The sequence below is a fragment of the Platichthys flesus genome, chromosome 11 (assembly GCF_949316205.1).
Source record: "Platichthys flesus chromosome 11, fPlaFle2.1, whole genome shotgun sequence".
NCBI classification, from domain to species: domain Eukaryota; kingdom Metazoa; phylum Chordata; class Actinopteri; order Pleuronectiformes; family Pleuronectidae; genus Platichthys; species Platichthys flesus.
This window is the reverse complement of record NC_084955.1, coordinates 16,212,089-16,233,366: the sequence shown is the minus strand read 5'-3', so window position 1 is coordinate 16,233,366 and position 21,278 is coordinate 16,212,089. Positions and strand designations below refer to the sequence as shown.

At 45.1% G+C, this 21,278-nt stretch overlaps 1 protein-coding gene across 1 annotated transcript; it reads right to left on the bottom strand.

Moving 5' to 3' along the window:
* Positions 1 to 445: 445 nt before the first annotated feature.
* On the bottom strand, positions 446 to 21,096 carry chrnb2 (cholinergic receptor, nicotinic, beta 2). Its single transcript, XM_062400223.1, has 6 exons — positions 20,944 to 21,096; positions 11,784 to 11,929; positions 9,461 to 9,505; positions 6,962 to 7,071; positions 4,254 to 5,382; positions 446 to 2,796 (listed from the first exon to the last, which is right to left on the bottom strand). Exons 1-6 carry the CDS (start codon positions 21,053 to 21,055, stop codon positions 2,644 to 2,646), a joined length of 1,695 nt encoding a protein of 564 aa, XP_062256207.1. The 5' UTR covers positions 21,056 to 21,096; the 3' UTR covers positions 446 to 2,643.
* Between the last annotated feature and the right edge of the window lie 182 nt (positions 21,097 to 21,278).

The window sequence follows — 21,278 nt, the reverse complement described above, 5'->3', positions numbered from 1 at the left end:
TTTCTTTCTTTCAGGCTATCCTGTGGTGTGGTGTGATTAATGGGAAATCAGGCTACTGCAGTAGTTTAAGGACCATAGGTGGTGCGTGTGACTTTGTGGTCTGGGTATTACTCATGTAGTAAAAAAATAAACTCTTAACGCAGTCACACTATGTAGATTTAAGGTTACGTTAAGGTTTAGGGTTTGGTTAAGGTAAGGGTAGGGGTTAAACGTCATGTTGGTTGAGGTTAGGGGTGGAGTTAGTCTACAGGGTTACGGTCTACTAACCCTAAGTCAACAGGAAATCAATGTAAGTCAATGTAATGTCCTCTGAAGTCATGGAGCTATGACTGTGTGTGTTTGTGTGTGTGTGTGTGTGAGAGAGAGAGAGAGAGAGAGAGAGAGAGAGAGAGAGAGAGAGACAGTAAAAACACGCAGCACAGACCCACACTTTTGTTAATCTGAACCTACAACCTTTATTGGACCGGTTAAGGTGTGCACAGGAGCAGATTTGAGAGTCAGGAAGGAGAGGTGAGAGATGAGGGGCGAGGATATAACGAGAGAGAGGAAGTGAGAGGAGAGGAAGGAGAGAGTGGAGAGGTTAGAGGGAGAGGACAGCAGCACTTTTGTCCGTGTGGAGCCGTGGTGTGTCCTACAGTTTTCACAGGTCTCTGATAGGCTTTTCACACTTGTTTGGGATCTGCATGGTGACCCCCCCTCACTTGGTGATACCATCCTCCACAGGCAGATAGAGAGAGAGAGAAAGAGATGGAAACACAGCTCCCAGTCCAGTGCTGAGCTGCAGACATGGCAGCTGTATAAAGCAGGGGGAAGCGAGTGACAGAGGATAAGACAGCATTTCTTTTTTCTTCCTTCAGATATTTATATTGGCTTTCTTACACTTCAACAACCACAGCAGAAGTCCATTGTCTCTGTTCATACTGCTTTAACTCACTACCTGGATTGTGCTTGTTGTGGTCAGATTACCCCCCCCCCCCCCCCCTCCCGTCCATTAATCCTCAGGTGCAGCGTCGTATTGAAGTCAATCACGTTTCTACTACATAGCATCATGTGGTAGAAACTTGAGTCCGAGTGTGTTTGAAAAATAACCTTTTTAGCATCTCATGGAAACAAAGCGGACATGACGAAAATAAGCCGTTCCATGCTAAATGGAAAAAGGTGATTAGAGGATGTAGGTTTTTCTAATCGGATTCAATGTCAGATATGTGTTTGTGGAAGACCAGATAAAGAGGGAGGGGACTGGACGGAGGTTGTCAGACATAAATAGAAAGGGTGGATGAGGGAGAGAGCACAGTATGCTCTCCTGAACATTGCATCTGACAGATATGATAATGGATTAGGGTACGGGGGCACGCATACATCTATACATATGTTCTTCACATTACATACATGAACAGAATCCAGTGCAAAAATAGATACACCGGCGATGGAGCGGAGCAGAGAGGAGAGAAACAAAGAGAGGATGAACAAGTGAGATGCTGTCTTTCTCTGATCTGATAATCCCAGCTATGACAGGTAATAAGCAGTTGTGAAATAACAAACTACTACACATAACAGCTTAATTTCCATGTTCTCCATGCTTCCACCAATATATTTAGATTTACATGAAACTTTTTACCGATACCGATCTTTGCCCCAGAGATCTGAATACTCCATCTTGGAGAAATCATATTCCACTGACTGTCCTATAGGAAGACCTGTCCACCATCTTGGCTTAGATTGCCCCATCTTTCCACGGTCGTACTCTACTTGCTGAGCACAACTCTCTAAGCATAAAACCTGTCCATGCATGATCTATTTCTTCGCTTTGACCTTCATCACATAATGCTTCCCTGCTCTTGTATGTATTTTCCTTCGCAATCAGTTGCTTGTACACATATTGTGTTAGTGTATGTGCCACGGGCTGTGTAGTACAGTTTATATCACATTCTTGTTATAGCTATACAATCATACAAAACACCGTAGCCTCTCTATCAGCAATAGACCCATAGTATGAGCTAACACATAGAGAAATCTTGATAATATATAATCAATGCTTTACTGTGGTAGGCTGCTATGCTATGATAAAATATATTGAGTTCACTGGCGTAGTGGATTTCTGGAAAAGAAAATAAGAACCTGGATATGAACCTACCCTCCCTCTCTGATTAGCTCTCACTGACATCAGTCGATACCGTGGATGAGAAATGTCATAGTGGGAGGAGGGCATGTAGTCGTTGGTAGGTAAAGCAGTCAGCAGCAGGAGGAGAAGTGTCGATTGGCTGGCGTGAGGTTTCTTAGCATCCTCGCTCCCTGACTGGCTGAAGAGGAGAGCAGGGAGGTCTCCCCCGGAAAGGGGAGGTCAATCCGTCAAACATCTGGACCAAACTCTGCAGGTGTGTGATGGCCTTCTCCTTAGCTCTTCATACAAGAAAAATCTGTTGTTCATTGCAAAAAATGTTACTATATAAAGTTAATGGGTGTGATTCCTTTTTCAGTTCCAGTTCTGATTCCGGTTCCATAGATACAACAAAATAAAAACCCTAGACCCGCTCCCCCCCCTACCATCCCCGCCTCCGGCCCTCTGCTGTTCTGCTGTGCTGATTGGTCGGGAGGGGAAGCTGTCCGTCAGCGTGTTCGTGGCGGGGGAGAGGGGGGGGATGCTCAGCCCGGCGTGCTGGTGATGGTCTTGGCCGTGTAATTCTGGAAGAGGGGCTGCATGAACATGCCCAACGTGCCGAACACGCACACGAACACGAAGATCCACAGGAAGAGGCGGTCGATCACCATGGCGACGTACTTCCAGTCCTCGCTCACCTGTGGATGGAGGGGGGGAGTAGGGGGGGGTAGAGAGAAAGATTACGGTGAGCAGAACGTATGCAGGGGGGGTTAATAGAGGTGAAGGGTTAATGCGAGCGGAGACTGGTTCTGCCACAGAGCACTGATGAGGTCCAGCGCGGGTCAAGGAGGCTGAGGAGGACATGGGCGACAAGAGAGAGTGATGGAGGACAGAGGAACCAGAGGGTGTGCTGACACTCTAACCCCGGCAATGATGACTTGGGGAGGAGGGGAGGCGAGAGGGGATTGGGAAGAGCAGAGGCACGAGAGGAGAGGGAGGGTTTTCAAAACAGTCGGCATGGAGATGGGATGGTAACTATGGCGATGATGGACAGAATAACAGAGGAGTGTTAATTCCCATGTCGGCTTCTTTCACTCCGAGAGAGCCTCCTAAGATGCCTTGAGGGGAGGCGATAAAAAGATGCCACCCTCGCCCCACCGCAGCCCTGGCTCCTCGGTTCCTGGCGCTCTTCCACTTGTACTCCTTCTCCATGCACACGTCATGCCGCTGCTATTATTGCATGTCTGCGTTGAATATTCAGAGGGGGCTACGATTACGTCACCAGATCTGTCTCCTCTGCTTATGCTCCCGGCGTGGTCCCCCATGCGTTTCAAATGGCAGAGCTAAGCGGCGCGGCTGCGGGCCTCGATCATCACTATAACATGATATGGCGCTGGGAGAGGAGAGATCAGTGCTGCTCAGATGTGCCTTTTTTACGGTTACCGACATATTCACATAAAAGCAGGTGATTTGTGATGGGGACACACAGGCAGCCCTGTGTTACCACCAAATCTATTTGTTACAGATATAGGGGTCTCAAATTGATAATCAGTAAACTGCAGCGATGAAAGATTTACTGGCAGCATCAGCAGAGTGTACATTTAACTTTGTCTATGTCTTTTTCTGTGAAGTTATTTAAACCTACATCTGTGAATTTTCTTTTATCTTCAAATAATAAAGTCTCTATTATGACACCAGTTTGTTGATGTCTTTGCCTATAGTATGTTCATCATTTTTTGGGGGTTGTATATCAACAGCTTCCCGGGAGAACAGAGGTCATGTGACACATCTCTATAGGTCAACGGCAATAAAGTTTAAAATTATCATATCCTGAGGGAAAGTAACGTACGTGTCCGCAGTAGGGACGGGACGCTCAATAAGACGTCATGAGAGAAGCGATACGTAAATACAGATGTCGGGGTCAATATTCACGTTCATCATCACAACATGCATGATTTGCTGGAAAGACTTCATACTTCAAGAATCCATATTTTGCTACCCAGATTACAATTTATTATATTTCAAAAACTGATCAAATTTTGTTTTTATTGCTCGTATAAAGGGCAAAATGATGGGTCGGTCTCTTATAAGGAGCCACAGAGAGTCATAGAATTTTGTAAAAGGTTTTCCACAGTAAAAAAACAGTGACACTCACACTTTGATCATCATCTTCACCCTTCATGTGGTTGGCGATGAAGCGAACTCCTTCCACGGCTTCCTCAAACCCTGGACAGGCCTGGGCCAACAGGGCCTGAGTCAGAGCAGGACCTCCCCCTGCTTGTTGGCCCCGGGGCACGTTTCCAGAGCCCCCTTCCCTGCCCTCCCTCACCCGATTCAGACCATCCAAGGAGCCGCCCCCTGCACCTCCCAGATCCCCTCCAAACTGTTTAACAGACGCCCGGTTCACGTAGCAGGTACAAGGGTCACTGTCTTCTTTGCTGAATACCCCTGTTGTGGTTCCCCCTCCGCTCCCGCCAGTCCCACCCAGCCCGAGACCCACCATCAGGGCCCCCGCCTCCCCGCTGCGCCCGCCCTCTTTCTGCTCCTGGGCCCTCCTTCTTTGGCGCAGCCGCTGGCGCTCGCAGCTGTTCCTCGGCTGGCGCATAAAGAGCAGGGCAGGAAGCTTGTTGAGGAACACCAGTTTAACCCAAGGGGGCATGGTGTGTGTGGTGGGTGAGCGGTGGTGCACGTTGAGCACACACACACTGGTGACGATAGAAAAGGTCACTAGGACCATGGTGAACATCAGGTACTTCCCCACCAGAGGCACGTCCAGTGAAGTGGGCGGCACGATCTTGGAGATCAGCAGCAGGAACACAGTGAGCGCCAGCAGCACTGAGATGCAGAGCGTCATCTTCTCTCCGCAGTCCGACGGCAGGTAGAAGACCAGGATGGCCAGTGAGGTGATGAGGACACACGGGATGATGAGGTTGATGGTGTAAAAAAGAGGCTTCCTGCGGATGATGAAGTCGTACGTTATGTCCACGTAGGTGGGGTCGGCGGGGTTCTCGTTCCGTCTGCCTGGCAGAGCAATGATGTCCCACTCCCCGCTGGGCGTGAAGTCGTCCATGCTGGCCACGTCCGAGCGGAGGACCAGATCGATCTCTGTGCGGTCGTAGGTCCAGGAGCGGAAGCGCAGCGTGCAGTTCTGCTGGTCGAAGGGGAAGTGCTTGACCTCGATCTTGCAGGCTGATTTATAGATGGCTGGGGGCAACCAGAAGATGCTACCGTCGTGGGAGACCACAGCGTTGGAGTAGAAGGACACCTCGTACACACCGTCGGCACTGAGGGACAGGTGGAGAGAGATAGAGAGGAGAAACACATAGAGGAGAGTCAAACTTCAACAGAAACATTTTCTCTTCTATTCACAAAAATGATAATGAGAGGCCACGTTTCCCCCGAGTCTAATGAACTGTGACACATCCCCTTATGCAATACATACTCATTACAGAACGGGACACACACAAACAAATAGACAAACACATACACACATAAACAGATATAGGGGCTGGGAGGTTGGAGGCGTCTCAGGGCGGCAGGGTGACGCACACCTGCTCATACCAACATGAGGAACGAGCACGCTGTATCGAATGATCACGCAGTCTAGACAGGGAACATGGCTCCCAGGTCAGAGTGGACAGAGTCAAACGGCTCAAATTAGACACTTCACTTTAAAGTCTGAGATAATCCTCCTGTTGAAGTGACTGACAGGAGTCCAGCGCGACCGAGAGGGAGGACAGCGAGATGAACTGGGGTACGTGGGATTAACAGGATCATTCTATCCACAGTGAGGTGGGTCGGAGATCCTTTAATCTATACTGAAGTAAAGGCTGAGACAGGGAAAGAGGAGAAGGGCCAGAGAGATCACTCCGCTCTGATGAGCTGCTTCACATACAGCAGACTGATTCTAAGATTCCATTACACTAAGAGAAGTGGCGTGCAACATCCTTAACCCCTCTGACATACAATGAAGTTCTAATTAAAACCTAACATGTCATGCTTCTGTTCTGCATTTGAAGATATTTGTATTATAGAACAAATTGCAATGAAATACAGTGTATTTAAAATAAAATTGGATCAGTTAAAATGTAGGTCATATGCATAAAAATACACATTAATGAGGTAATATTGCCTAAAAGGAGGAGTGTGTAAAGTTAAAAGTAGTGGTCCCAGTACTGAGCCTTGTGGATCTCCATGACTTGTGTGCATGATGGATCTGAAAATAACAACTTAAACCAGCCCAGTGACGTTCCTCTTATTTTACATAGTATAATTACATCGTCTGGAGTTATGTATAATTATACTAGATGTTATAAATACAGTAAGAATTGATCAGCGAGGGATGGTCCTTAGCAGAGACTCTAAATAAAAATGTAAAGTCACAGTTATTTATCACCCAAACATCACCCATTATACACAACTCATTTAACACTCACTTCTAGTGTGTGTTTGCACGTGTGACTATATGTGCAAGTTCCCTGAATCCGCCATGCATGCATCTACTGTATATGCACCAACCTGCTGTGTGCAGCTCTTTGAAGTGTCTCATGAGAGCTGCAGACACTGTACAGTAATGTGGCATGAGTGATGTGAGCAGATTACAGTGGTCAGATTCAGTCATGTGTGGCAGGTCAGGATGTATGACACTTAAACCCACTCAGACTCCTGGCACGCCATCGATGTTTGGATCCAAAGTGACATCTGTAACAAGTGGAGCTGCTTCACCGCACCAGGTATATTAACAATATATTCAGGTTATGTATGAGAATTCCATGTGCTGTTGCTGGGCCTGATTTCTAGATTTCATGTATGACTTCTGGGAGCCGCCTGCAGTGCGGGCAGGAGGCTGAGCGGGTGACTCACTTGTTGTAAAGCACCACGTCAGGCAGCCAGATGTGCTTTGAGGGCAGCCTGACCTTCATCATCCCATCAAACTCTTCAGGGACCCAAGTCAGACGATAGTCCTGCCACTCCTGAGGGTCAATAAGAACACAATGCTTAGTCACTCATCAGCAAATCCCACTGCAGCAAGAAGACGTTGTGAAGAGAGAACGTCTGTCTGTCCATCTTTGTGTCTGTCAGTCACTCAGTCAGTCACTGGTCAATATGATACATTAGGAGCCACATAAGCCTGGGGAACATCCTGCGCTGTCTGTCCTGCATCATACCTTTAACTACGAGCCAAAGAGGGATAGAGAAGCACTCGTGTCAACCCTGACCCCGAATGGTCTTTTAAACACAACCAGGCACAAACCAATCAGCTTGATTAAAATGGCATCTGCAATGAGGCTGGTTCCCAGTGTGTGCACGTGTGTGCATCAGCAAAACCCAGTCCTCTGCATAACCTTGTGTAAAAAGACCGGCATAATCTTGTTTCTTGTGTTGTGGGTCAGTCGTTCGACATTGGCACACCGAGGCCTCTGTGACCTGTAACAGCAGCCCTGTCTGGCTCTTCTGTGTTCCTGCCATGTCGGAGCTGTAAATCCCACGCTGGGTTGTCTGCAGTAACAGTGATGCATGATGGTCATTACAGTTTGTCTTGGCTCGGGACAGTTGTCCTTGCTTCCCCTGCTTACAGACAGCGAGGAATCCACAGAGCGCTGATGGCCATTCTGCGCTCCGTTCCCTGCCATAAATCCTAACTTGCTCAGGTGCAAGGGAATGTGCTTAAGTGTGTGTGTGTGTTTGTGTGTTTGTGTGTGTGGTCAAGGTACAAGTGACGTTGTAGGACATAAAACAAGTTTACATAACGTAGATCATCATCCTTTAAGGTGAAAATATCTTTTAAGGTGAGGTTAAGGTTACACTTAGGGTTTGGCAAAGGGTAACTATGGTCTCCATGATCAATGCAAGTGAATGTCATGTCCTCTGAGGTAATGGAGACAGGACTGTGTGCGCTGATGTCCGTTCTACGCTCCGTTCAACCAATCCCAACATGCTCAGGTGCAGGTGTATGTGTGCGTAAGTGTGCGTGTGTGCATGTGCATGTGTGGGCGACCACTAGAGAGAAAAATACAGAGCAGCCTCCATTATATATCCATCATATACAGAGGGAGATTCCTCTGTATATCTTAATTCACATCCAAACTCAACATATGCCTGCAAATTGTTCTATCACCTGCTCTCAACAGCAAGCGCATATGTTGATAATGTATGTGTGGGTGAAAGCATTTGTTTACCATGTGTGTGTGTGTGTGTGTGTGTGTGTGTGCGTGTAGACAGGTTGAGGCCTCAGCTGTAAGCTTTACTTAGAGCCAGCCATGTAGAAGAGGGTCACCGCCCAGTCAGAGTCACATTATTCACAGGTTTCACGGGGTGAGCTCATAGGTCTCATCCCAAATTCCCAAAATCAACTGGGACACTTTGGTCCAGCATTTTCGTGCAATGCACTTTTTGTTATCATCAGTTATTTGTTTTGCAGATGTAAAAAAAAGAACAAGCTGTTATTCTTCTCATAAATTTCCACTTGTCTCACATATTTCTGTCTCTTTCTCTCTTGCTATCTGACGCTTCACCAGTCTTGTCAGATCGAAGGGCTGCTGCTCAGAGTGAGGAACACATAGATGCATCTTTCCCCTCCAGTAACTGGACCACTGCACACATGCCGGTGATATACTGGTATGACACCATTACGCTTGATTATATTATGTAAATCAGCATGATTATATTTAGTAAATTGCAGAGGGAGCATCAGTCAGTGTCTGTAGTTGCGTCTCAATTCAGGGGCTGGATCCTTCAGAGGCTGCATTTGAAGACTATTTGCGTCACAGCAGCTCGGCTAGACTGTCCCATTTCCCGGGCTTCTTCAAATGTGGCCGACAAATGCATCCTTTCAGTTTTGAAAAAATAGAAGCTCAGACGGGTTAGCTCCTTCCTGGTTCTAACTATCCCAGGATTCATTGCGCTTCGATGACGAATGTTTTTCAGAGCAGTAATGGCGCCGCTAAACTATGAGACGCTGAGAGACAATGCTTGAGCACCACGCTTCAGCTCAACCGAACAGTGTTTCCCGTGTTAAAAATAACCGAGGGGCATTAAAACCTTTTCGGCATGTCCATCTTTAGCTCTGCTGCTAGGAAACAGCGTTAAGTGCGGGACAAGCTGGTGACACCGATCACGGAACTCCTCCGTAGACCAGACCGGCTCATTTCAGGTCAGCCTTAACGGTCTAGGTGGCGAAGGAGGCGGCCCCTGAATTGGGACTCAACTACACTACATGAGACTGTCTATTAGCCTGTGATTCACTGACACTGACCTGACTGTCACACTGTAAAATCCAAAGAAACATCAAACCCATTAGTCATTGTTTAGTTTTCATTAGTCCTTTCTGTGTGAGTTGCTTCAGTATGTTTAAAGTCTCACCTGTGTTAGCCAGACATTAGTGGTCATCACCTGCTCCCGTTCATGCTGCAGAGAAAGAAGAAAAATACTGTTAGTGAAGGCGTCTATGCTTCGGTGATTCATCACAGCACTTTCAACAAGCTGCACACCATATATTTGACATATTTTTTCAATAAATCAATAACAAGAATACAGCGAGGCCGGAACATCCTGGAATTTAGTCCCTGAAGGCTGAGTCATGCTTCAGAAACAATGGCTGCATAATGAAACCTGATAACATCTTTCATTAAACCCATCCTACGTGCTTGATGTAAATGTCTTTTCAAACTCCACGGCCCAGTTGGTAGCACAGACTTTCTGTAATAATAATCAAAGTAAGAAAAAACACTGAGGTCAACCTCCAGTCAGGATAACACTGATTATGTCATCATCAGGATTCATTTCTCAGACTTTAGAAAAAGCTCCTCCAGAGCCAGTGGAGCCATTATACAACTGTTTTCATAAGCTGAGCAGTACTCCACATAATGAGCCAACCAGTCTTTTTGTGTGTTAAATCACTGGAGCGACACTTTAACCTACACAAAGATGAACTATTACACTTCTTGTTTGACACTCGAATTCTGTATTCACCCACAGCTATGAGTTACCTGTTCTTTACTTGAGTACTTGAATTTTATAAAGCATTTCTGCTTTTTACTCCACAACATTAAACTACATGAAAGAATATTTGGGGGAAAACAAGTTCTAACTAAATATATATGAATAACTATATTCTCTCTTAACTATTATTTCCTGAGCTAAGATAAGAGATAAGATAATTATTTATGTCTTTTGGTTATTCTTTGACAGACAGTCACTCGTGATGGACAGTGGACGACCTCCCACTCATATAAAGTTATTAAAAAGCAGAAAAGAGAAAAATAACTAAACTAAAAATGAATGTATCCTCTCATCCCCCCCATCACCTCCACTTTCTCACAAACACACACAGACAAATACACACACACACACTCAAAAAAAATGTACTAATCAATTCAAATTCAAATTGTATCAGAGACATTATAATGCCTCTGTTCTATGGGCACCACATAGCCAATATATGTAATACAATATAACCACAAAATACTTCTGAGTTTGTCATGGATAGGAAGGAAGGGGAAATTATATTGTTATGAAACGCTAGGGATATTAGTAATAAGAACAGTCACACAGTCAGAGTGATAGACAGCAATGAGGGGAGGGGAAGGAGGAAATGAGAGGTACAGTGAAAAGGGAGAGAGATAATCTTGTTTATTAATCACATGGAGTAATATCAATGGTGAAAGCTTGAAGGACATGTTTGAAGTAAAATGCTTGATTAAATGTGAATTAACCGTTCATCTGCTGTGTCAGGGACACATGGGAAGTGTTGTTTTGTGACAGAAAGGGAAACAAGAGTTTGGCGACGAGTGGCAGAAACGCTGAGTGGACACAAATGACTGACAAAAGGGAAGTGAATAAATCAAAATGATGACTGGTTGAAGACTGGTTGAAGTAGGTCACTTTCTCATGACAGAAAGTGACCTACTGTGAGGATGTCCAATTAAGGAAATACCAGTGAAGTGTTTACAAGTGATCAAATGTAGGACGTCCATGTAGAGATTGCAAAAAAGAAAGAGGCAGAGGAGAAGAAGAAGCAGCCGAGGAAGAAGAAGAAGAAGAAGAAGGAGGAGGAGAAGAAGAAGAAGAAGAAGAAGAAGAAGAAGAAGACTTCTACTCAGGATATAAATAACAGGCATAGAATGATTACATTTTTGAATCAATTGTTACATTCTCGCTCTCTTAACGCCTCAATCAATCTTCACTGAAGGAAATGAGCGATTTTCTTTAGTCACCATGATGGAAAGTCGTCAGGGGTGTTGTGCAGTGGCAAATTTGTCAAATCAGGTTGTATGTACATGGTGCTTGTGATGATTTAGTGATTCTATTGGTTTTCCACAGGCAGTGTTGTTCTTACAGGAACACCGTGTCCTGATTTATTGTATTTGGAAGGGAGAGTCAGCAATTAAGCTGGTTTTAAATTGATTTTGTGACTAATTCTGGCCATGGGTTATTGTAGATGTGTGTTTGGGTCTATTTGACTACATATTGCAGTTGATTTGCCAAGAAGTAGTGGAGAGAAGCATAATTAAATCTTGGTATTGATGTATTATTCAAGTGCAGAATCTCAAAAATTCTTTCACTGCTGCTATTTTGTCTTTTCCCCCTCCAAGCCTTCTCATGATCCCCCTGAATCGTACTGTTCCTGAGAAAAATGGGGCGCACAGATTCAAACGCACGAGCCCAGACACACGTGCACACTCACCACGCTGATGAGTTGGGCCAGCGACACCATCAGCTGCACGGTAACCAGCTCGGAGCCATTAGTGGCAGGACGGATCAGCTTGTTGTAGTGGGCCGGGTTTAGGAGATGCTCCACCAGCCGCTCCTCCGTGTCCGCCCCGAGGCCGCCTGTAATGAGAACACATTATTATCAAAATCCTCATCTGTCTCGAAAGTTGTAGCCATCTGTGTCCCTCCTGGCATCAGTTGAAAAGAACTCTATCGTATCGGATTTGCTCTGCAGACGTTCAGGGGCAGGAAATCGGTTTGGCCACTGCCCCTCCCCACTCCCAGCACTGAGGTGTGCATTGGCTATCTGTTTGTATTGGGAATTCAAAGGCTTTGAAGCATGCCATTACTCATCACTGGCGGCTGGAGCACGTCAGCACAGCTCGATACACACTCCTTACAAGATCTGACATCATGAGACTGAGTCAACCAGTCTGAATGTCTCCATCACCATCCTCTCCATCGCTCTCTTTCTGCCTCCTGCCTCGGCTCTGTCTCCCTCTATTTCCCTCTGCCGTGTTGCACTTCTCTCCCACTGCCAGTCTTTTGTAGCTTTGGGTTATTTTCACTCCATCTCTCTCCCCCCCCCCCCCCCCGCCTAAGCACTCCCTCCTGTCCACCATCCCTCGTCCTGCAGCCGACTGCAGTCCTGTGTGTGTGTGAGCGGTCGAGTTTGGACAGAGCTGTCACAACACCACGCACGGGAGGGAAGCCGTTTGCACAGAGAGACATGATGCACAGAGAAAAATAACACCGCCGCACCTCCTCCTCCTGCCTCCCTCCTTCTCTCTCTCCCTCCTGCTTATTCACTCCCTGCCTCTTTGGCATCTGTTCGCTGTGGTGCATGGTCTACTCTCACGTTTCCCTCACACCTTCCCCCTGAAGATAAACACAGGCTGCTTACTGTTAGCATGGTACCAGTGTTGTCATATTCTAACCCTGCTCTTTTAGAGGCTATTAGCGGCGCAGGAAAACAAACATGTAAATGTCAATGTGGATGGAATGAACACGCTGTTATGTTTCATTTGAAGTTTTCTCTCAATTTGAAGAAACACACATTCAGATGAGAACAATTCAATTTCAAGACATAGAAACAAAACGCACATACACACAAAACACACTCATAAAACAGAATAAAGATTTAACAGTAACAACTATCTGGAGAGGAGGCTTGAGTCCAGCCCTAGACAATCCCACATTACAGTTTATCACCATTTTCGCCCTCTTTTAAATGCATCATCTGAGAAAATGTAATAATCAACAATAGCTAGAGGAAATTAAATAATGTCAATGTACTCGACACAATGACTCCAGCTGTTGTGTTGTTTTATTTTGTGTCTGTAAACTCAGTATCTTTTGGGGTTTTGACTTGTCATCTGCAGATGCAACTGAAGCTTCAGAAAATAGTCCACTGCATTTTTCTGACGTTAGATCATCAATAATAAAACCCATAGTACAGAGAAGGTAAATATAAGACACTAAAGAGTAGTTACGTAGAGATATAAAGGTAAGGAAATATGGTTAAAAGTAAGAGGAGGTACATTTGACGAATGAAGAGATGTTGAGACTTTAATTAGTGATGTACAAGTATGGAAATGGTGATATGATGGTTCTTCTCTGTGAAGAAGCCTGGATTCAGCTTGTTTCTTTCCTCTCATGTGCATGTAACACAGAGCAAGTATGAAGTTCTGCGAGAAGGGAAATCCTCAGGAATAAATGTCCGGAGACTGGGATCACGTCAGTAACGATGTCGAACACACGGACACAATGCATAATCTCAACAACAAAATGGAAATGTCAAAAACAGCACATGTTGATGAACCTCACTTATTCTGTTTTTCCACTGAGGCTCTGACTCTCTGACTGTGTCCCTGCAGCTCTCCCTCTGTGACACGCTGCCCCCCCCCCCCCCCTCCAACCTGCCCTGTAGCGCTGCTGTGTTCACTGAGCAGGAATGATGGCCTCTGTCTGCGGATCAATGAGGACTCTATTCACTCTCGTAATTCCTCGCTCCCCCTTCCTTCCCTCTCCCTCTCCCCCTCTCCCCCTTCCCGCATCCTGTCTTCTTCTCTTTTACACCATGTCTATCTCTCCATCCTCCCAGTCAGTCCACATCTCTCTTTTCTCTCCTCTCAGTGCCTGCCTCCCTCTCTCTCCTTCCTGTAATCTCCATCTCCCTGTCGTTGACAGCCACCGTCCATTTGTTGCCTCCTTCTCTCGCTTATTCAACATCACGAAGACGCGGCCTGTCAGCACATGCGTGTAGGGCTCTGGTTGTTTATTGTGCACGAGTGCCGCTTTTCTTCTTTGAGTCTTATTTTTTGTGTGCACATATTCATGAGGGAAATAAATATTACTGTCTGCGTCTGAGCCACATGAGATGTGCATATTATTCTCAGAAGCGCAAGGCAATAACACTGTCAGTGGAGACAGGAAGCTAATACCATTCACTTGAACAATGATGAAGCAGAAAAACATCCATATTTCAGTCAGCCGAGCTCAAAACGTGAATGCTAGTTTCATGTCTAAAGCGGTTGACGACTGAAAAGTCTTTCTAAACCGTCCAAATGATCAGTTACTATTCTTTGTAGAAACAAATTATATTTACTTTACATCTTAAATGATGTTGAATCAAGCATCTTGATATTGGGAAAGAGATGGGGTGCCAGCAATTCAGACAAACGATCATTCACTCTCACATGCACACCAACAATCTATTAGATTCTTGACCCAAACCCAACATGTCTTTAGTTTGTGGGAAGAAGCTAGGCCACCTGGAGAAACCCTACACAGACACAAGGAGAACATGCAAACTCCACACAGAAAGATCCTGGCTATCTGGGATTTGAACAAGGGACCTTCTTGCTGTGAAGGTGACAGGGCTTGACCTCAACAGGCCATTTTAAAATCATGATTACAGGATTCAACAGGCCCGAGGATCAAGTGTCTTATGTGCAGATCTGGCGACAGTTGCAGATATAGTATTTATATCTTTACCGAATAAATTAAAAAGGTGGAATATGGCATACCGTCTATTCTGATGCAAATCCAGATCTGAAACATTTTCAATTATTAAAGTAAAATAACAAACTGGGAGGATTGTGCTGTCTTGGCTTTGATCCAATCACTGAATCTTTTGGGCTCAGGATAAAAGTCGCGACTAATGTTTCATGGCACTGAGACAAAAACAGGCGTACTAATCTTTTCTAAATATTCTTATCTGTAGAACAGAAACATCCGCACTCTCTGCGCTCGGATCACTGCAGGATATACATGTGAAGTTGGCTGCTCGCCTGCAGCACTCATCGATGCTCCTACACAAAGACTGATCGCTCTCTGTCTCCACATACAACAGCCTGTCATGCTAAAGGCCACGCTGAGTGGTCCGGATGTTCCTGCTATAGCTCAGGTTGTATACTTGTCGTTTTCCGGTGCAAATATTGCAAACTAAATGTGACACCATGAATATTTCAGCAGGGATCCCCTATTAGACCCTGGAGCAAGGGGAGTTACACACCGCCATGCACATGTCAACACGCTAATACAGCACAGGACGGGATGAGATGGTGGCCATGTTTGACATGTGTGAGCCTCACAACTTTGTTTCCTCTCATCAAACAGCCATCGATCTCAGTGTTCCGATGGACCTCAGAGAATATCTACATCAAAGTCCTGATTTGAGTGAATTACATCATCTTTTTTGATGATAGCGAATGATCGATTATTACATTTTAGGGCATCTGTAAAGTGTAGGTCACGGCGCAACTAAGAAACCCAGAGTCCACACGCTGTGAAGACAAATGTGCAGAAAATAAGAGCTAAATTAAATTGCCCCACTAAGACTATGATGTGATGATCTCTATATAGGGCTGGCTCAAACAAGGAAAGGTTGGTGGGAGAGCAGGATCGCGCTCCGCTCCTCCTGTCAGCGCTCCGCTAAAGAGGCTTTTTGGCTGCTGCTGGGACCTTTCAGGCTGAAATATTCTCACATCAATAATGGAGAGATCCATTGATCTACTGGCAACACCCAATTGGCTCTGTAGTGCCCATAGAACTGAGATATTAATATTGATCCTCCATCCGGCCGCAATATCGCAGCACTCCAATACCAAAGCCTTCCCGCTGTGGACTAACTGAGGATGGAGGCTTTATTGTCGCTGAATTCAAAATACATCCAGGTCGAGGAAAGCGCAGCCAGCTGAGCGTGCGCTGTTGTTATGACTCATAATGTTGAGGAGACACATGATACAACGATGCTACCATGTTTTATCTACTTCAGCTTTCAACACCATCATTTTAAATACTGATAGTAATGGATTCATTAGATCTTTCAGAAAAGCAAATATTTCATTCATTTTTTCAGAGTCCACAGTCTTGTATCATGATACCGGACGATGGAACCACTTTACTCTGACCCCATCTCCAGCCCCATGCTACAATTAGCCCTTTAACAGACAAATGCACTTCAGATTTAACTCTTTCTGAATAAGTATAAGCTGATATTTCCTCACTGAAGCACCAAATGTCACATCTTTCGAAGTCAGTTCAGAGTAAATTCAAGGTGAACGTGTTAAAGTGGTTTTAATTCCTCAAGAATCTTGAGCTGAAAAAACTCTACTATCAGAAACAGAGACTTTAAGTGCACAGGAACCATCATCAGGAATAAACACCGCATGATTTATTTGTTCCACTCACAGCGCACAGAATCTGTTGGATGAAAGGTGGCGGGGCTTATAATGGGGGGTGCCTATTTCAAGGGATTGCAATAAAATACATCACTTGAACTGCATCATGCCTTTCATAACAGCTATTATTTGGCTTCTCATGAATCCTGTAGCCATGTTATCAGCAGCTCGAAGCCTGGCGTCTGGAAGCAATGTGAGGAGCTCGTCTGTCTGTCATATCCAGATAACAACAAGTCCTTCACATTCATTAGAAAACATGCATTTTTTTATACTCCTGCAAATCTATTACTTTCTGATGATAAGCATATTTCAATCTAGTGTAAGTGCACTTACAAGGCATTTCTAAGTGATAAAGCAGTTTTATCATCTATACGTGATTTCATCAGAGGATGATTGTTGTCGTGAACACACCTCTACAAACACATTCATCATAGTGTGCTGCATAGGGCTCGGCGGTATGGCCATAAATTATATTGAGAATATTTCTCAGTCGATTTTGATCATAAAATTAAATAAAATATAATTTCTTTTGAGTATAAAGATTGATTTTTGCTCCTGACAGGAGGTTGTGGTTTTAAACTCAATGTCAATCAATCATATGTTTTATTCCTCCTCACCATGAATCATTATATTGATATATAATGGACATTTCTTTTGTGGCTATTGATGAAAATTATATTGCGGTAATGATCTTTTATTGCCAAGCCGTTGTTGATAAGCATATATATATATATATATATATATATATATATATATATACATATTGTATCTCTTCATTATACTTTGCCAGGCTTGTGTACCTTTACACGTTGGATAATGTCTATTGTCATAAAGCAGCTTTATCTTCTGATTTCATCGGAGGAAGGTAAGCTTATCAGTTACAAACACATGCATCAGAGCAACAGAAGCAGTGTGCAGCACCACAGCATCTCTTTCATTTTTTAAATCATTCTCAGACAAAGTTAAAATTAAAACTCTTAACTTTGCAAATGTCTCTTATCTGCCTCTTCTTCTCCACTGCTTAAGTTTCTATTAACCCTCTGTGCTCTCCCTCCGCTTTCCTCTAATCTCAAGGGCCACAGCCTGCTGTGTGCTGCTGCTGCACATTCACTCACACAAACACACTCACCCTCTCTCACACACACACACACACAAATATCTTCCACAGATCACACATGAGAGCACACGGTTTTACACACGACATCACACTTTCCACATCACACAGATCTGATACCAATGCAGGCCTCTGTTTTGAGTGTGCTGTGCATTTCTAATCACAGATGGAGCCCCCCCCCCCCCCCCCCCCGGTGCGCTGATCTGATCCTGTTGCTGCTGCTGTGCAGTGGGAGTCGGTCCACAGAGACGGAGACGTAGAGAGAATAAAGACAGACAGTGACGGACAGAGAGAGAGAGAGAGAGAGACAACAGGGGGGTCTGCTGCGGCGTGCAGGTTGAGATGGTGCGGAGATCAGAGAGCCGGAGCCATGCAGCAGCAAAGTGATGACAGGCCAAACTGACTTTCTAGACTGTAGCCCTGCCAAGGAAATGATGAGTTGATACTCGCCTACTTCATCAAGGCTTCACACAGCAGAGGACACACGTTGTAGTGATCACAGACTGTCGTGCACATGTGAAAAAAGGTTTCAAGACGCAGGCAATAAATAAGAAAGTGCAGTAAAACTAAACCCAGTACACGTTACGTCCTTGGTTGATGGGACTGTCGCACAGCGCGCTCCATATCCAGTAACCCCCGCATCAGGTCAACTCAGCACCACAGACCTGTTTATTATGCATGGGCTGCCGGGGAAATGACAAGAGGAGACATTCTCCTCACACAGCAGGAAGGCTGCATCCCCGACGCAGCGTGCGAGACAGGTGGGGAAACGTCCTTGAGCGCCCTTACACACAGCCAGGAGACGCAAGACTCCGTTTGAGGACACTTGTGTGTGTCTGTGCATGTTGAGGTCTTGCGTAACAAAGTGCTGATGTGGACTAGTCGGAGGTGTTATCCCTTTTCTCCATCTCATTCGATCGTCACACTGGATATTTGTGTGATGGTGTGAGTGTGCGATGCAATAACACACTCTCTCTGCACTAATTTGCTTATATGTGAGTGTGATATAATTCGTACAAGTCTGGGGACCGTCATGAATGAACAAACACATGAGATCACATTTTTGTCTGTGTCAGTGCGTGTTTTTGTTGTGCACGTTTTACAATTATGTGCTTTACTTGCCCTTCTAGGTAAATCTCTGAATCGTGCTATTATGAGCTTGTGCTCCAGGTGTGTATGTGTGTGTGTGTGTGTGTGTGTGTGTGCGACCACGTGCTAATTGTGAGCATTTCTTCAAACATGTGTTTGCGTGTGTTTGTGTGTGGCTTGAGTTTACAGTCTCTGAGGATGCGGCTAATCAGATTTTCTCCCTTAAGGGAAGGTGACTCATTAGCGCTCGGCTGCTGATGAAGCTCCATCAAGTGATATTTCATGTTGGCAGCATTTTTCTCTCTCAGTGCAAACACCTCCGTGTCTCCAGCTCAGGAGAGATCAACCAACAGAACCTAACACTCTGGGTGCAAATAGAATGCACCATTAGGCACTTAATTGACATTCTATTAGTTGGCTCAGTCTGTCGTATTCAATTTAAGTGTGTGTTATTGTTGCTAATGCTATTTCAATTGGTTTCATTTGTACTGTAATATAAAGTACATATATATCATTTTTTCCATTCTTGTATTCATACGGATTTTGTCTGATTTACTATCTGTACAAAACTTTGCAAACCAACTTAGAAGAAGTGAAAATGTGTCATGCAAATAAAGGGTGTTAGTAACTAAATCCTACATGAACTTATTTATCATATTTACTGCTACTTCCGCTTATATCTGTGTGCGCATGTATGTGCACATATATATGTTTTTGAAAAGTGTATTCGTAATAATTGTATTGTTAGTAAATAATAATTACACAAACACTGTATTAAAATATCGCTTAGTGTGTGTGTGTGTGTCTGTGTGTGTGTGTGTGTGTGTGCGTGTGTGTGTGTGTGGACGTGGTGCTTGAAACGACAAATGGCCGGTTAATGTGGGTCAAAGTGTTTTCTCTTTTCCTTCATGTCTCTGTGATTGTTCCTGGATGTATTGTGACGATGAACTGTGTGGTGTAAAGCTCTCTTTCCATGTGTGTGTGTGTGTGTGTGTGTGTGTGTGTGTGTGTGAGAGAGAGAGCAGAAGCACTATGGGCGATGATGAACAGTTAGTCAATGCAAGGCAGATGGCCAGGCCTTTGTGTGTGGATGGAGGTGTGTGAGTGTGCGTGTGCCTGTGCTACGCAGGAAGTGACAAACAGTCTTTTGCTCAGAGGCAGTGAGCTGGCCTCCACCCTGTCACTTCTGTATGGATTAACTAAAAATATAAAGGTAGCCATTATTCATCAGCTGATTTGTTTCCCCCTCACCATTCAGCCCAGGGCAAATCATTGCTGAGCACAAATCAACTCCGTATTAGAGCCAACTTACAGACCCAAAATGTGTCCGAACACCCAAATGGCTTCACACCTAACACATCTGCTCCGAAAGCGACGACAGGGCCGTAAATAAGACTAATCTGCTTCGTGCACGTCCTCTAAACAGATAAGGTCGAAAAAAAGACCATTGATCCGCACGAGCTGAGGCTTTTTCCTGCGCTGCCGGATGACACATCATCTGTCCTGTGATGACAGGAAGTAGAAATTGTTTCAGCTCAACCTGCCTCTCATTAACCTGCCCACTCAACGCAAGACCTCAGTGTTAATGAGAGAGACAGGAGGAGGAGGAGGAGGAGGAGGGGTGATAACATTTCTATCTCACTCTGATGCAGGCTAGTAGAAGGAGCCTATAATTGCTTTTATAGAGGTATAGGTTAATATTGTTGTCTTTAGGTTGACTGGCTGTTATGGGTTTAAAAACATGAAAAACAGGCCTACATGAAAAATGCACGTTTTATTTACTATAACGTCCAAAATGTGATTTCCCCAAAACAAATCCCCAAAGAGGTGAGTCCATACCTGTCCATATGATACCACCCGGTGTTACTTCATACTATAGGGTCTATTTATAACATAAAGAAACCTTTATCTAAATGAATTATCTTGCTCTCAAACGTCAGAAGTTGCCTTTGTTTCTATTGTGTGTGTTGTAGTGAGGACAATCTCTTGCTCTACTCCACCACTCCGCCACTGCTATGAGGAGAGAGATGGTGACACAGCAGTGAACGAGTCGTTTCCTCCACATCTGCCTCTCCACACCATCTCTCCTTGGGTTTCCTCACTCGCTCCCATGTCACTTTAAACAAACCCTCATCCGATTCCCCTGGAGACTCTTTTTTTTTGGGGGGGGGGGGGGGCAACACACAGACACACACGCACACAAAAAGAGCGCATCGAAGGAGCCATTAGACGGACAAGTTACTCACCTCCCGCCATGGCGAGCAGAGCCAGCAGCGGCAGCAGCAGCCGCGGCGGCCGGACGTCCATCACCATCATCATCATCATCATCATCATCGTCGCCACCATCATCATCAGCATCACCGTCCGTGCGTCCGAGCGCGCGCCGAGCCCCAGGAAGGTGTTCTCCGGGATGGAGAGGCCACCCCCAAAAAACACACCCGCAGTGTTTCTCCCCTCCTCACGACCCCCCCTCCCTCCCCTTCACTCTCTACCTGGCATGGTGACGTCAGAGCTGGTCCGTCCACACTTCATCTGCCACTTCTTCTTCTTCTACTTCTTCTTCTTCTTCTTCTTCTTCTTC

Excerpts from the sequence above, each read along its gene's own strand:
- chrnb2 (XM_062400223.1), bottom strand. The coding sequence starts at position 21,055 with ATGCTGATGATGATGGTGGCGACGATGATGATGATGATGATGATGATG. Across the intron at positions 5,383-6,961 it reads GACGTGGTGCTTTACAACAA|TGCCGACGGTGTGTACGAGG; the intron begins GTGAGTCACCCG and ends CCTGTCCCTCAG. Across the intron at positions 2,797-4,253 it reads GTGAAGATGATGATCAAAGT|GTGAGCGAGGACTGGAAGTA; the intron begins GTGAGTGTCACT and ends CTCCATCCACAG.